This window comes from Myiozetetes cayanensis, unplaced genomic scaffold, assembly GCF_022539395.1.
Source record: "Myiozetetes cayanensis isolate MyiCay16 unplaced genomic scaffold, myiCay2020 scf7, whole genome shotgun sequence".
NCBI classification, from domain to species: Eukaryota; Metazoa; Chordata; class Aves; order Passeriformes; family Tyrannidae; genus Myiozetetes; species Myiozetetes cayanensis.
In genome coordinates this window covers 4109657-4126931 of record NW_026087964.1, presented here as the reverse complement: position 1 = coordinate 4126931, position 17275 = coordinate 4109657, and the positions used below count along the sequence as shown (strand labels likewise).

At 41.6% G+C, this 17275-nt stretch overlaps 1 protein-coding gene across 4 annotated transcripts in view; it reads left to right on the top strand.

The window, feature by feature from the left end:
- Positions 1-10399, top strand: part of FAM53A (family with sequence similarity 53 member A) — a 70807-nt gene extending 60408 nt beyond the window's left edge. For all 4 annotated transcript variants that reach the window (XM_050338246.1, XM_050338247.1, XM_050338248.1 and 1 more), the window contains exon 5: positions 9198-10399. In XM_050338246.1, coding sequence (XP_050194203.1) covers positions 9198-9524 — 327 coding nt within the window. In that variant the 3' untranslated portion in view covers positions 9525-10399. The remainder of the gene's footprint in view (positions 1-9197) is intronic.
- The last annotated feature ends 6876 nt before the right edge of the window (positions 10400-17275 follow it).

Genomic DNA, 17275 nt, shown 5'->3' with positions numbered 1-17275 from the left:
TTTTGGTGTTGTTGGGATTCTTTTTAAACTGCTGTTAGATGCAACTTTTAATTGAGTCCAGTTAATAAGGAGGTAAGTGATCTGGGAGGTCTTGGTTCAGTGCTGAGGTGAGCTGCAGATAATCAAATATCTCATCTTTTCCTATACTTGAAAGTCCTCAGTTCTTTATATGCTGACAATGACACGTGCTTTGCAATAAAATTTGGGTATTACCAGAACTGGAATTTTAAATAAATGAGACTTCTGACGGGTTTCCGGATTTCAGTTTTCATTATTGTTGCAACCATATGACTAAAACTCAAAAGGCTTTGATGGTATGCTAGGAGGCTTGCAAGCTGGGGTAGCATGAACAAATCAGAGGTTAAAACAAAGTATATGTAATACTTGAATGTGCAGCTTTTTAAATGTTGCAACTTTTTGGGGCAAACTCTGCTTCTGTTACAAAATAGATGAAAACTGAGGCCATACAGTGAGAAGTTGAGCTCAGTTTTAGTGTTAGCCCAGTGTGTGTTTTAGGCATTTGAAGGTTGACTGTTACACAGGTCTTGTGTCTACTTCTCTTCTGATTTGGTACAATGTGTTTTAAAACATGTATTTTTTTTCAGTGCAACTGAAGGATAAAGGACCACTTTAAAAAAAAACATGCTGAGCATCAACTGCTGACACATTGTCAGCTTTGGCATTTGAACCAATAAACCAATTTGTCTGAATTGCGTTTATCAAACAGAAATTTTAGCACAAGTTGACTTGGTGTTAAAAATATGCAGCAGTCTTGCCACTTGATGTCAGGAACATCTCCCGAGCCACATCGTTTCAGAAATGTTAAGAATGGTCCAAAATCAAGTACCAAGCTAGAAAAATGCAGTACCATGCACTGTACACTCCCAGTCTCCAAAATTGATTCTGTTCCTTCTAAACAAATGTGTTGTGCAACTTGTCCCTGGAAATAATTAGTGGCGAGGGTCCACCTACAGCTTGAATTAATGCCCCTGGAAGAATTTACTGTTAAATTGTGGGGGTTTGCATTGAGTTGAGCAAAAGATCCATAACAGCACTTGTGTTTTGTCTGTGTGTGTGTCTACAGCCTGTGCGTGTCTGTGTGCACTTTTATAGCAAGATCTTAAGGTTTTGTTTTGGACAAGCATTTCGGTAGTGGAAAATTGGTCTGAAGAAGGGGCGAACTGTTCCCAAGCTGATGAGGTTGTTTCCCTTTCTCTCCCATCCCCCTTCCCTGGCAGAAGTGAACTTTATGGCCCAATTATGGAATCCCTTAAAATGCTAGTTATGATGGAGTTCCAGCATAACCCAATAATATAGGTGAGGCTGACATCTGTCAGTAACTAATGAGGACAGCCTTAGAATCAGGATTTGGAGTTTACTTCTCTAATTTCTCCTAAATTCGATCCATCACATCAACTTAATAATATTGGACCTGAGGATAAAAAAAAAAAAAAAACCACACACACAAACATGCAAGAATTTTAAGAGAAGTTGGTTACATGGATGTATTCTAACAGTCTGTGCATATGTGATTCAGTTATGAAAGTAATTGTTTGCAGCTCATAGCAAAGTCATGAAGGAATAAGACCTTGGCTAAACTGTTCAGGAATAGAAGTTCTCTATAAAAATAGATGACACATAAATGGCAGGAAATGAAGCCAATATGGTCATGTTTTGAAGCCACAAGGGTCAAATCCTGTCCTGTGTTACTCTGGTGCATAATCAGTCAACTTAAACCCTGTTACTTGAGAACAGAGCTTGGCGTGGTAAAGCAAACTTTGAAATGTCACTGATTATTGGGAGTTTTGGGGAAACACAGCTACAGCTTTTTCTCCTCTTGTTTAAATGTATGTAGTTAGAAACTGAGAAACCTCAGTAAAACTCATGGGGTTGGAGGTAACTTTTGTGTTTGTTATTTCAGAGCTGATTGTTAATTCCTCTGTCAGAAGAATAATACATCAGAAGGCTTTGGCTACCCAGGGTGGTCTTTGTTTTTGGATCCTGAATGCTGAACGCTGGGGCATGGTACTGCAAGTACTGCAAGCAATCATAGTCTTGTTAAGCAGTTTTCTTGCACTCCTCCTTATGAGCATGTGGGATGTGTGTGTGTAGCTCATGCTAATGATGTGTGTGTGCTTTCTTATTTCCCAGTTTAAAATACAGAAAACTACATATATCTTTTGTCTGTGTGAATTAGGTGTGGTTTAAATGAAGTCTTTATAAAATAGTTTGTTCATATTGCTAATGAAGAGGGTAATATGCTTTTGAGTTGTTTCTTTCTTCCAGAGCCTGTGTTCCTTTTCTGAAAGGAAAGGTGGTAGTTTTTGAGTTGGAAAACGAGGGAACAACTCTGGCAAAACATGAATCACTTCTGTTGGGAGAGAGCATGTGCTTACATTGTTTCCCCTCTGTGTGCTTCTACTACAAAACCAGATGTGTGTGTCATCCCTGTATGCACACAAATGGTGCAGCTGTTTGCTCATGACACCGTTGCTCATTAGTGCTGTTGGCTGATTGGGTTTGCCAGACTGAAGCCTCTTGAGCTTGTGCAGCTCAAGCACGGTTAGAGGCCCAATTCCACATTGTCCAGCCCTTCAGTCTGTCCATAAAGTGAATAAGTTCACTGTCCATATTAGAGATGTGCATAGGGTCTAGTAGGGAGTAGGAAAATCTCTAGACAAAGGTGTGCAAATACAGTTTGTTTCCCTTAAGGCAGAGAAATTTCTTTGGTCCTGCAGAGACCCCAGACTGCTGCTGCTGCTGCTGAAGCAAGAACAGAGCAAGAACCTTCTCCCAGACCATTCTTCCTGCTCTTTCAGTGCCCTTTTCAGTCCTTTTTACTGTGGCCCTTTCCTGTGGAAGCCTCTGTTAGTGCATCAGTGCATTTCAGATGAACACTGCTGCTCTTATCTAGTAATTGTCTTGTTTGGCTTAATCTTCCTTCTCCCTGGCCCAAGTCTTGCACTGTTATTATGCAGCTGAACAAAGCACTGTCACTGTGTTCCACTTTGACACTGTATTGATTATCAGCCCCTTCAGGAGAGTTAAATCCACTGTGTGAGCCTCCTGTTTTAGTTAATGGCATAATTCATAGCATCTGTAGGTATTTGTGCTGGTCTTGGTACTAAGAACAGCTGAAACTTTTTTCTGCTTAATTACATGCAGGTGAAATAGGTAGGCCTGATGTTTGTAGAATGTAATTCCATATTCTTACAATAAAAGCTTGCATGATTTATACTTGCTCAGGCAGGGAAGGTAAAAGGTTGCAGTTTACAAATCCACTGAATTAGAAAATCTGAGAGACCAACATCTTAATTAAAATTCCATATTTTAAACTTTTTAAAACGCAGTTCAATGTTGGCCTGGATTTTATAAAAGGAGAAAATTGCTATATATGCTCACCCTCTTCATATTAGTGTTGGTGTTGAATCATATTTTGACTGCATTACATTAAGTACTATATTAAGTCAGCTTCCAATTTATCTTTAAAGCAAACAAAAGTTAACCCCTGTCATGAATGGTCCTGGACTTTAGAAACTACTAAACCCCAACACCTGAGTTTCCCCACACCAAACTGCCACTATCAAAATTTAATTTACAAAGGAATAAATACAATATGTCAGTAGTGGTTTGGCTGCTTAATTTCAGTTCCAACACTTTTAGACTGACAAACTTTTTCTTTAATCTGCTTAAATTCTTTAGTTTATCTTACTTGATGTTGGAACTTCATTGAGTGCATGTGCACTGCAAACATGGGAAGAGGTGAGCTGACAGTTCTGAGGGGCTGGGTATGTTCTCAGTTTAGATGATCTTTGCAAACCACTGAAAGGGAAAGATATTTAGCTTAGGTAATTTAATATCATATGTGGAGTGCCTACGATGAGTAACTCTTATGTGTGAGATTGGGGCAAAGAGGAAACAGGCATTCAAGTTGAACTTCATCTGTCGTGGTTGTAATTCCTGATGTATTTGGGAACTGCCTCCGACTTTGCTCATGGCTGTTTGGAATTTGGTGTGATAGCAATGATGTTGGCTGGGTCCTAGAAGTTTCCTAGTGAAACAAGTAGGCTGCTTCACAGGTCTGAAAACTGCAGTGCATGAGCTCCTGGAATCTCCTGACCCAGTGCAGGTGACCATGTGTGGACTGCAGTGGTGCTCTGTCAGAGAACTGGACCCCAAATCCCCCCCAAGTCTTTGTGCATTTTGCTTTTCTCACTTACAGACTTTAACTATTTAACTTAAATATTTCTATTTCATTGTTGTAGTGTTTTGTCAACTAATAGCACTAAATTAAAAGCCAAATTAAATTACAGGTTCTTGCAGCTTATAAACAAAACTTGTAAGGATACTGTGGCACAATTTCGAATATAAGCAGAAATATCTAGGCCAATAAATAGATCAACTTCTATGGTAGACTACACCAGAAAACGTGCATGCTGAAATCTAGAACAGTCTGGCTGGTGGGAGATGAAAGTCTGTTACATCATGATGTTGTTTAGCATATGATGTGCAACGAGTTGATGTCAGTTTCCTTCCCTTCCTGAGCACCTACATCTAAAAAATTAAAATAATCTTTGACGATACAGCAGAGACAAAGCACTGAGCAACTTTCATTTCGTGTCATAGCCATATTGCTGTGTGTCAGCTTGTATTGATTTTTAACTGGGTCTTTGGCATTGCAAGTAGGATTTACCTTATTTGACTACAGGAACTGCAGCAGAAATTCTTTCTCTGGGGGAAGGAATGGTTATTGTAGTTCAGTGTCTAATTACGTGGCAGAATGCTAGAGGTTGTGTGCTCTCATTCATATCCAATGTTCTGTATTTTTTCTTCTTTCTAGCTATATATGACAAAATAACATTGCAGTTCTAATGTATAGAAGTACATTTCAAATTTCCAGGAAAACGAGGCATAACTGCAGAGTGACAAAAAGTGAGCACCATGTTTGGTTCCCAAATGATTTTGATCAGAGATTCAGTTTTGCCCATGAAGGTTTTTCTAGGGATTTGGTTGTGTTTCTACATAATACATAAATAGAAATGGGTTTGTTCAGTACTATTTAAACTCAGTGCAAGAAAAATAATTACTTTGCTTTTGGTTTACTTCAAATGCATAGCTTAAAAATCTGCAGTGGTTTTTGACCTGAAGTATCTTCTTAGACACTTGAATTTAAAAAAACTTAATGTATTCCTACACCTTTAATTTCTCATTTGAACAGGGAGAAATTCTTTCCCACTTAACCTTTGATTTTTAACTTTTAGCGCATTAGCAAGCCTCAAGCATATCACATTATGGAGAATACTACTTTGTTTTCCTCCTGTCAGCACCCCTTTGTACCCATGAAGCAGTATTTCTTCTCGACTGCAAGTGTCTTGAAAGCGAAGGTTATCTGGGAATACTGAAGTGTTCACAAAATGCTCAGTGCAATTCAAGACAGAAAAGTCAGAGTCAAATGTCTAGAGATTTAGTCTACAGAAAGATTAATAGTTTGTTACATCAACACAGCATTTTTATTACTATTTTTCGCTTCGTGCTCAGTGGAAGATGCCGGGATTAGGGACTGCGATGGGATATTTTTTAATCTATACAACCAGCTGACATTTCTAATAATTTGCACTAAACACTGTACATATCTCCAACTTCAGTTGTCACAAGTTGAAGATATTAATGCGAGTTATTAGATACATGAAGTGAAAGTTGAGTTTGCAGGGAGGGACTCTTCACATCTATTTGTGGTCAGACGTGATGTCAGGGGATGGTTTGTTCAAGGGCAGTTCTCAACACGACTGTGAGTTGCTTTGCACCAGCCTTTTGTGACAGTTCTTATAATTTGGAGTCCTCCCTTAAGCCTCCCTCTTAGCTTCATTGAATGAAGCCTCCTCAAATAATGAATTTATACCATGGTTGGACTTTGTTGTTGCTGAGACTTAACTGTGACCTCTTTGCGGGCAGGTTAGTGCCTGAGACGCGAATGTGTCGTGCTGTTTGTGGTGCTTCTGATCTGAAGCTTAACCGAGTTACCAGCAGTAAAGGCATTTGGTTTTGAGCCAGTCTGACTAATCTGTAGGAAACATAAGTCAAGGAAGTGAAGCAAGGACCGTGGAGCCCTCAAAGGGAGAAGTGCAGCCCATCTAACTTGCTCCATCTCAGACTGTCTGGGTACAGGGAAGCAACAAAAAAAGCCACATGTTGCACCATGCTTGGGCTCTGCCATTTTGATTTGCTCTTGGATTGGATGCTGACACTCCAGGAAATTCCAGGATCTCCCAGTCATGAGCACCATTGCACCATCCCCATCTTTTCATGTTCCTGGCAGAGAGACCTTTACAGTGAAGAAATCCTGTGTGCCAGTATATCTTTCAGCAACATATCTTGTGTTGTGCCGTCACAGGCAAAAGTCTCAGGATGGGACAGAAGGCAAGCCAGATAGCGAGCCTAATCAGTTTGATGAACTCCCTCTCTTCCTTAAGCCTGTGACTTGAGGGTGCAGCCCATCCTGTGGTGATAACTGGTGCTGAGGAGCGGTGGGATGGGCTCAGGGCTTCTGCTGGTTTCAGGCTTCCTCTGCTCCTCACTGTGTGCAGCTGCTGCAGCTGCACCTCCCGAGAGCAGCTGTATCTTCCACCCCCACTCAAACCCGAGGGGTGGACTTGGAGCATGATGGGGGCATGGGGGACAAGCATGAGAACTGCTGCTCCCATTACACACTAGGTTTTTGTGCACGTAAATGTCTTAATTTTTTGTCCCCTTGACTACTGTAGCAAATGCTCTAGTTTTGTTAGTAAAACAAAAACAACCTTTTTATTGCTTCTTATATTTGGAAAGTTGATGTATTACGGGTTTCTGAACTGAAGGTTTGGTAAAGAGTACAGACATTAGCTTCCTTTCAGGCTGCTCTGGGCCTTTCTTGTTTGCTTTGTATGGCAAGAGTCTAGAGAGATTTCTTTTATTTCCTTCCCCACCATTGTTTTTGGTACAAAGTTGGGGTTTTTTCTTAATATTCAGACATTTTATCGCCTCCCTTCTTTTAAAACTCTGAGGTTCTTTTTTTTCCCTTTTTTTCCGTCACACAAAAGAATACTTTTAGCTGATTGAGTTCTATCCATTGCCAACTGTGGACTCTTTTGTCTTGCCAGTCCAGCATCCTTTATGAAATGAGGACCATTGAGCAAGTACTCGCAGGCTCCCCACTGAGCACAATTGTGCTTGAAAGGTGTGGTACTGTACCAGTGTAACATGGAAAGCTGCAGTTCAGAGGCCCTGAATGCATTGCAATTTCTACCTTTTGCTTTGTGAAAGGAGCGGGATTGTGCTGCGAGATAATAAATCCACCTATTTTTAGTTTGGTGAGGTTGTGACAAGTGGGTGAACAAAGAACCAGTTGAATGCACTTGCTGTTGTGTTGAAACCGGCTAAAAGTTCCCATTCAAGTGGTTTCAGCACAGTACAGCTAACAGGCAATTTTCCATTTATGTACACAAACCTTCTAGAAAGACAGCTGTGTGGTTGGATTAATTTCTGGCAGTAAATTGAATAAAAGATATTTTGAAGGGGGACTTGGGAATTCCTTTCTTGAAACACTGAAAGCAGAACTTTCAAAGCTTTTCTTTATTTGGCCCCTTTCCTTCCCAGTGCCTACTGTAAGATTTAAAGAACTGAAAATATTGTCCCCTGTATGAAGATACACAACAGGATGTGTTCTTTTTAAAAGCAGTGAGATAGACTTGAGATTAAAATATCCTTTAACATTTTCTACTTTAAAAATATACTGTTTTGCTTTATGAGAGAAATTCATACCTGTTAGTCATAGAAATAAACTCAAATGTTCTTAAATATTTGTATTTGAATAAGCTATAAATGAGCTATATAGAAGTGTTTTGAAAACGGGAATGTATATGTCACCAAAACTTCACCATAGTGGGGTTTTCTCTTTTATGCAGTTGTATACAGGCACGGCTAATTCAAATATCTTCTGAATTTGTTAAATTTCATCTAAAAAGTACCCAGAGATACTGGTAAGATGCTTAAGTGGGTGCTGATGTGTTATGGTGGAGCGGGAACATTACCCAGTGCTCTGGAAGAGCATCTGGAATACAGCACACTAGGAATGTTGCAATGTTCCTATTTCAAATAAACAAATATAAAATACTTAAGAAATGACAGATTGGGAGAGGAAGCTGGAAATGGGTGTGAAAGTCGGCCTTTTTCCCTGCGGATCTACTTGTAATAAAATGACCGCTGTGTGTGAGACTGGAGCCACTTAACCAGTAAGACACTGAAAATCAGTATAATGTTATTCTCCTGTCTCACACCACCTCAGAAGACCCCTGACTATTTCCCCTTCCTCTCACTATGTGGTTGTATGAGGCAGAATTTAGAAGTTTCTCACTTGTTAAAATCTTAAGTTGTGCTGTCTGTATATTTCTTTTGGTTCTTAAATGCTGCTTCAGGATTCTAGTCAAGGATCCCTTACAGCTACATGAGGGACTTAGGCAGAGGAAGCACATTTACTGGGGGTTTCTTTTCTTTCCTTTGTCTAAATAAAGGCAAGTACCCCTCTGGTTTTTAAGATACTTTAAACTTAAACAGAATTGCTCCAATTCCTGAGCTCCTTGTTCAGACGATACTCAACTGAAAAGACAAGCTAAGCTGACTCTGGAGCGAGATGTTCCCAGTAGAAGCTTGGGTTCCTTCTGTTTGGAGTTTACCCAAATGTGCCAGTTGCTCTACTGACTGTGGCTGAGGTGACGCCTGAGGGCTCATTGTCTGCATGAGAAATTAATTGTTGACCAGGCTGCAGTGCAGCTGTCTGACCTAAATGCTGATGTTACCAAATGCTCTGCTCTGGATTTGCCAGAAACCCAATACAGCGAACTGGGCGGGTGCGTGCACTTCCTCATGGTAGTTGACCAAAGTTAGGTTTTTAGATATTTGTTCATAAAAAAGAAAAGAGACTCTTTTTCTCACAAATAGGAAACTACATAGGCAAAGTATCTGGGCAAACCAGACTGTAGTAAGTAAATACTATTCTTCCTTTTTCTTCATTCCTCTCGTTTCCAGGATTACTTTAAACACGTGATGCTCTTGAGTGCATACTCTCAAACCATTCAGGAATTTAAGGAATTTATTCTGCTCCTCCTGTACAGTCACGGTTAATATATTCATTACTACTCTTTTTTTTTCTTTCTTTATTGCAGACTTTAAAAAATTCCAAAAGTCTTTGCTCCCTTGACTATGAAGATGATGATGATGACACACAAATGAAGACAATTGTGTCATCGCCATGTGACTCAAATGATCTTATGAACATCATCACCCCTGGCTCCAGCCCGATGAAAGAACAGCAGCTGGATGAAGTCAGGCATCACGGGTCGTGCCAAGGTGGCTTCAAAACAAGGGATTATAAGAAAGCAGACGCAGTGTGCGAAAGCGACGAGGACACGAGTGATTGTGAGAGCGCCGAAGAAGGAATCTTTCCTCTAGACTGTGGGGACCTGGACCTAGAGCAGATTGAAAACAACTGAGAACTCCAAGTTGTGTGCTAGAATCAGAATTGTTCTAAATTAAAGTGATAGAGGATTACCTTTGCCATGCATAATCCATGTCCCTGAATCTCTGTATTGCCTGTCTTGGGCTGTGTTAGAAGAAATGTTTCAGGTGGGGGAAAAACGTGAACCATTGTTACCTGTTTAGTCTATTGGTCAATACGTGGATGACAGCAAAATAAAAAAGTAGGAGGTTAAATGTTATTTTGAACATTAAGGAATAATTTTGATTAAAAATTTCCTAACAGATATTTTGCATTTTTATGGCTTTTACAGTTCTGGAGAAAAAGCATCTCTATTTTGAAATGAATTTTCAGAAGGGCATTCTATAAAACTAAATCTGTCTACAGTGATTCTGGTGCGGGTCTATGTTGCTTTTGTTAAAGAGCTTAATGTGAAAAGTGAACTGCATAATGAATTGGTAATAAACCTTCAGATAGAACTCTTAAATATCTGGTTGGCAACTGGTCCAAAATACTTAACTGCCGTCTTTGACAGTGTCTGGTTAAAAAACAATTTCATAACATGTACAAGTGTTTTGTTTTTTTTTCATACATTCAGGACTTTTTGATCAAAATATGGTAGTGACCTTAAAGGTTAACATTTTCCATTATTTTACTACTTGAATTGTTTTCTAGCCTGAAGCAATGCTAATTTAGGTGGGCTAAAACTTGCAAGTAGCTGCCCACCTACTTGGTCATTATGTTTTCTGTGGTTCAAAAGAATGTACAACAAGAGCACTTGAACTTTTAGACAGGGACTTTGTAATGATCAATTCCCCAGGAGGTGATCCCTTCAGCAATACTAGAAGGAAAATAGTCCTTGAATTAAATAAAATGACATTTTGCTTTGCACTTGTGTCTGCTTATGACTTTTACTATGGGAAAATGTGTAGTCTGTGGCAGATTCTGTGATGGGATACTTATGTGCAGAATTGGGTGGAGTGGAAGGGCAGATTTCTGGTTGTCTGAAACAAAAGTTGACATCAGGTTTGTCTGGAGAGATGGGGAACAACTCGTGCTGGATCCCAAAAGTGTCTCAGTGATTACATACACTGGAATGATTTCAAATGTGGTGCTGCATTCATTGCAGACTATTGCAACACATACTGATTTTGTTAGTTCAGCTGCAATAAGGAATTTCCTCAACAGTGGGGAAATGCATCTCGACATGGTTTTAAATTGGATAAAAAAGGGGAAGCTGAGATTATGGCATTTGAGTGCATCATGTTAGTGTGCTAAAGTGAGCCAGCTCCTACTGTAACTTGTGCCATAAAACCAAAATACAGCAACGTATTTAAAGTCAGCTAATGGAATATGATTAAAATGAGAAGAAAATCTCTTAAGACACATACCAAAGGCTGTAGCAAGATATGATACAGGATCCAGCTCTGTGGTTCAGGCCAGCCTTTAATTACTGAACCAGTGTTCATAGCTCAAGATCTGTACAAAATTTTAAAAGTCAGGGTAAGTCAGTAAGATGCTCTAAACTTTTTTCTTACTCTCATAGCTCCTACTCCATATGGAACTGCGAGTGGCAGTGATGTGTGATACTGGGTGTGTGTGTGTAGTAAGGTGCAAGAACACTGCAGAGACTTGTTGGGTTCTCGATGTGTTAATGTATATTTTGTGTGGGAGAAGTGAAGCTGCTCGCTGTTGACAAAAATCATTCTCCCTTTTCTAGATGAGTTAATAAAGGAGTTGCTGTTGGAGCAAAATTTCAGAAGCTCCTGTTAAGTGTCTCACCCCACAGGTACTTGCTCTGGGGCAGCACAGAGCACACAGATGGTGACATGCACATCCCTGCAGCTATTTGGAATAACCTTATGTGGCAGAGGATCACTGTTCTTGGCACTTCCTCAAGCAGCAGCGAGTGAGGTACAGCCAGTTCCCCTCTCGGGTACATGGGAAATGTGCAATAGTGTGGTGGTCAGACACTGTGGGCAATGGAACAACCCAGCTCACTCCTGGACTGCAATTATTGGTTGCAGAACTACTTTCTCATTGTGTATTCTTCTTAATTGAGCAATAGAGATAAGTAAAATTGAATCAGCTTTAATGCAGGATCGTAGCAGAGGCCAATAGTACAACTGGGATCACTTAAAAGCTAATTTACCTCTTTGAAAGCACTAGTTAAAAGTGTAATGGCATGGAATGAGAAAGCTAATGTGGCAATCCATTTAGCTCTTCCTCCCCCAAGGAAGGCAAGCTCCTGCAAGAAGTAAAAGAAGAAAATACCTCAGAGGACGTGAATAGAAGGAGGTTGAGATATGAAGTGTCAGTGAAAAACTAACAAGAGCTAAAGCTATAAATAAGAAGATAGTGATAAAGCAAAGGTGAAAGTAAAGAACCAGATAATGTTTGTTCCAACTCTGAAATATGGTCTGGCTGTGGTCTCAGTGAATTGACTTCTCCAGCCTCAAAGGTAAGGTTCTAGCCTTACCTTTAGTAGGTGTGCTGTTTTCAGTCAACACAAAGCCACATTCCTACCCAGATCCTTAGGGTAGGAAGAGGTTTCCCAAAGGAAGGTACACATACATTTGCTTATGGTTACACAAGTCTCAGTCTCCTGCTAAGCCAGCTGTTAAAACTGTAAATAGCCCTTTCATGGAAACACACAAAAAGGAGTGGGTTTGGATACTGAAGAACAAGTTTCATGACAGTAGGAAGTAGTAATTATCTAGTTTAGGCTCGTATTAGTCAGTGACAAGAAAATAAGCGGTTGAGCAGCTGTGCAGTGACACTGGCAAATGAGGAAATCTGCTGGAAGGAATCTGCACTTTGTCTGCAGATGCCAGTGTAATCACCCACAGTGACAAAAGGAACTGTTGGTTAAAACTTCCTTCAGATGGAGCTTTGCATCCCCAACGAGATCTGAAATCCTACTCTAAAAGAAAACAACAGACGATGAGTTTGGTGCCTTTGCTCTTGCTTATGGGATGGTGTGGTGGCTGTTGGGCAGACACAGAAGGTGGTTTGCAAGAAGGGAAAGCGTGGTTTCAGAGATTGGATTGTGTTTGGAAGCGGGCTGAGCGAGGCTGAAAGCAGCTCTTGCTCCGGGAGTGGTTTCCTTCCACCTTGCACCCAGTGTCAGAACGGAAGGCCGTGTTGCGTGGTGGGACTGTGGGAGTTGCTCTGGGTCACTTATCTTTCATTTTTATTACAACCTGGATAACAAAGTAGTATGCGCGTTAAAGCTGCAGTCAACAGGAAGCTGGACAGATGTGGAAGATAAGATAGCATTAGAATTCAAAATAGTCTTGGCAACTTGCAGAAATGGTTGCAGCAGGGAGGAGATGGTGGGGAAAGACAAGATCCTTTTTATCAAGGCACTAAATTTAGGTAGGGGGAAACAAATGCACAGTTTCAGAGTGGTGCCAACTAGTGGGCACTGTTTCAGATAAAGGCTCTGGCAGCTTGTCCTGCTGGTGGTAGAGAAGCTTCAGGCTGGGGTTCACAAATGGTTTGGTGAGACTGAAGGTAAACCTGTGAGTATGGAATTTGAGACGCTGTACAGGACAGGAAAGTGCAGTGGGCAGGGCGTGACTGATACCTTGAAAATGTGGGGAAAGGCACCTGTGAGGATGGAGTGGAAGAACCGAGCTTGAAATCATATGGTGGGTGGGGCTTAAATTGTAGCTAGAATGAGTGATAGTTTCTTTTAGGGCCAAATACAAAAAAGAAAACAAGGATAGGGAGTCACTGTACAGATGTGTGGGGAGCTGGTAGTAGCTGTTCCACAAATGGAGATCTGTTAAGAGCAAGCATCTGTCAGGAGCAATAGCAGCTCAGCAATTTTCAGCTTGCTTTGGGGCAGGGGAGAAGGCTGGCTGACTTTTCACAGTCCTTTCCTGTCCCATTTTCCTCTGGATCTGTGCAGCTTGCATCTCTGGGCAAACCTAAGTGTTTCAAGGTAAATAATTGTTGGAGGAAGAGGAGCTGAGGTGGCAAAGAGAGCACTCTGGAGCAGAGAGGTAGGAGCTTCCAGTGCAGGGTTCAACTGTGATCTGTAGCTCCTGCTCAGAGCTGACATTTCTTAGATTATAGGCCCCTATGGTGTAAGTTTAGGCTTCATCATGTCTCAGAAAAATGTACTTGTCTGTATCCAGGTCCATTTTGGGGTGGGTGGTGCTTAGTGAATTTACCTTTATTTTCAAATCACAGGTAAGGATGCTGCTCACCTCTTGGTGTGAAGCTGGCCTCTGCAGTACCTCTGCAAACACACATTTGTTGGAAAGCTCTTGGTGGCTGGCAGATGCCAGGATAATTTTTTCTCAATCTGTTCACTGTGTTTATTTTGCAAACTACACATTGTTTGTTTTTAAAAGTACCAGAGTATAGATCTGTGTGCTTGCACAGTGGGCTCTCACAGCAGGGCTCATCCTCTCATTAGGAATCATCCAGTGCTGCTCAGCAGATAACCTGGGAGGTTTCCTTTGAGCTCTTGTCATTGAAAAAGGTGACAGCCATGCTGGTGGCACGTGTTGCATGTGCTCAGCCTGCAAAGGACCCAGTCCAGGAGCTGCCACTTCCACCACACCTCTGTACCTTTCCATCAGCATTTTAAAGGGATGAGCATCAAACAGTCAGGATCTGGGGCCCTGCTGCTGTGGCTGCTTGTCCTTGGACCCCTTGGTGGAGCTTGTTAGTTGTTTAATGGACACAAAATGCAGTTTTACTGGAGCATTGCTGCCATATGCTGAGCAGCCCATTCTGGTGTGTTTTCAAAGTGAGTTTTGACATCAGTTGTTTTGGAGTTTGTGTGTAATTAACATCATCCAAGTTACTGCTCCCACCACCATCTGGTCATCACAATAGTCACTGGCATGCTGAAGTGCTGGGTATTTACTAGGGGAAAATGAGGCTGCTTTCACTATCTGCAGCTTCTTGGACCCATCAGCGGTACTGCTTTTATGGTTTTTTTGCTGTTGTAAAGTGCTTTTGAGATCTGCTCTGTGAGTGCTTTGAGCCAGGGAAACATGGCACGAAGTCTATGGAAACAAGTTTAAAACTTCCTTAGAGCAGCATTTCGCTTCTTAAACTCTTTAAAACCCAAACCATAAGTTTAAATGTTTCATGATGCCTCAGTTTGCACAAAGAGCTGTGGTCTCCTGATTCAGGTAAGCTTGTCTGATGTGAGCAGTGATGTGAACTGGAAGTGAGGACTGTCCTGTAGAGTACTCAAAACTTGTGTCCCACTTTCCAAAACAGACTTGGCTGAACTCCTCCCTGCAGCAGCGTGGAGCAAGGATGTATTCCCAGAGCTCTCAGCTATGGACTGGGGTGATGTTCAGCTGATTTTTTTCTTTGTTCTTCCTTTCTTCATCTTACAGCTTCTCTGCATGAGGTGGTGGTTTGAGACACTGTCTGAACAGGTTTCTGGAAGTGTCAGAGCTGTGGTTCATGATCAGGTGGCTACAGCAAGGGGCAGGTCAGCGCTGTAGCCCTTGCTTGTGATGTTGTGGTAGCAGCGGGGTTGCTCATCAATATATAGGGCTGCTCACATCTCAGGGAAGCAGGTATCCCTCAAAATTCATTCTCATGCAGTCCTCAGACAGAGGAAGAGGGACATTTCGGAAAAGAGAGGCAGAGGATGGCCCTGTACTGTCTGCAGCTTTTGCTTTTTTTGCAACCAGTGAGATTTCAGTCCAGCACTGAATGGGGTGTGTTCCCATGAAGATGGAGCATGTCCTTGCATGAATGGAGGATCTTGCATAATGCAGAAAGGTGCACGAGAGCGAGCTGTGAGTCTGCAGGCAGCCTTGCATCTGCTGTTGGCCAATTCTGAGGCACTTTGCCATGTTCATCTCCCTCTAGCGCGCAGTTCTGAAAACCTTCTGTGATGTAAATCCTCCGCTGAAAGAAGATATGGAAATATACTAATTGTCCAGATTTGGTCATCAGCGTTGTCCTGACCTTAAGACCTTTGTAAGTCCTATGGGGAGTGGCTGAGGCAGCTGGGGATGTTTAGCCTGGAGAAAAAGAGTCTGAAGGGAGAACTTATTACTCTCTACAACTACCTGTAAGGAGGTCGTAGGCAGATGGGGGTCAGGCACTTCTCCCAGGCAATTAGAGACAGGACAAGAGGACACAGCCTTAAGCTGCACCAGGGGATGTTTGGGTTTTACGTTAGGAAGAAATTCTTCACAGAAAGGGTGATTAGACATTGGAATGGGCTGCCCAGGGAGGTGGTGGAGTCACCATCTCTGGAGGTGTTTAAGAACATGGCACTGAGTGACATGGCCTTGTTGACAAGGTGGTGTTGGGCCATGGGTTGGACTTGATTATCTCAGGGGTCCTTTCCAACCTAATTCATGCTGTGATTCCATGATAGTATGGATCCACCAGAGGGGAAATGAGATACATGCTTTACAGATGTCTTCATAGCTTTTTACTTACCAAGAAAGCAGCATCCATGCCTAGGGGGCATAGGATTTACTCTGTGAATTAAGTCTGGCTGTTGCAAGATGATCTAGTTCTGATTTTCCACTTCTGCTCAGTTGCATCCACCATCCTCTATCAGTTTGAAAAATCGCGTCCAGAGCTGGTTTGTTGGAAGGATTTGGGTGTTATTTGGGCTACCTGGGCAGCAGCAGGGAGCTGGGACAGCAGATGCTTGTCACAGCCTGCAGGAAATATTTAGAGAATAGAGATGCTGAAATTTTAAATCTTAAATAAGAGTTTACAAACTGAACTGCTTTTCCAGACCTTAAAGCAAGGTCAAAATTGGATGAAATTTTATGGGAATCACAAATGCCGATTTGTGACAACAGTTTTGGGACAATTGAACCAACCCAAGGCAAGTACCTGACATGGAAGAACTTTCATTTGAACACCTTTAGGTCATTGGAAACAAGTCTAAAATCAGGATCTTGTAATGGAAAATGTTGGGTGACCTGGTCTTGGAGCTCTTCTCCATCATGTAGAGCAGGGAAGTGTGTCTGAATGGTCTGTCTGATGTGAATGTTCTGCTTTCAAATGTCATTATACTGGAGTCTGTCTAGGCAAATGAGAAAATAGTGACAATGAGAAACAAAGAGGGAAAACCCACAGAAATCAACAGAAATATCAAAATCTGAATAGGAAAAAAATCTCCAGTAATGTAAACCATAGTTTAAACCAAAAGGCTTGGAGACAACGTTTGAACTGTAGCAAATGCAAGTTGTTCTACCCAGTATATTTTTGGACTGAAACCAAAACCTTTCCTTCTAAAGGAAGGCACTTCTGTAAGTCAGCCTCAGCCAGGGCTAGTGGGAATGGCTGGGATAGTCTTTAGGTACCAACCTCTTTGACTTCTCACCAAGACAAGTTTCCTAAAACTATTGCCCTTGAGGAAAAGAATGTGAGTTTAGCCCATAGCCAAGAAAGCACTGGGACTGTAAGTCTTATTTGTGCATACACAAAGCTGTCTAGACCTTGAACTGCTGAAGATGTGTGTTTCTTGCACAGTAAGAGCTGTTCAGAATGGTAGCAGTGACTCCAGAGGCTCTCAGGCAGGAAAAGAGCGACTTCTAAATGTTGTTTGTTTGGGGGTTTGTTTTGTTTTGTTGGGGTTTGTTTGTTGGTTGGTTTTTCAAATTTGCCTAATGCTGCGCTTTCACAGAATCTGGTATCCAGAGTTACACCTGTTGCTAAATCCACTTCCAAATAGTAACATCCAGCCTCATTTCCACACCTTTCTTTCAGCTTCCCTCACACTGAGGTGCTCTGGTGGGAGACCATGCAAGAGGG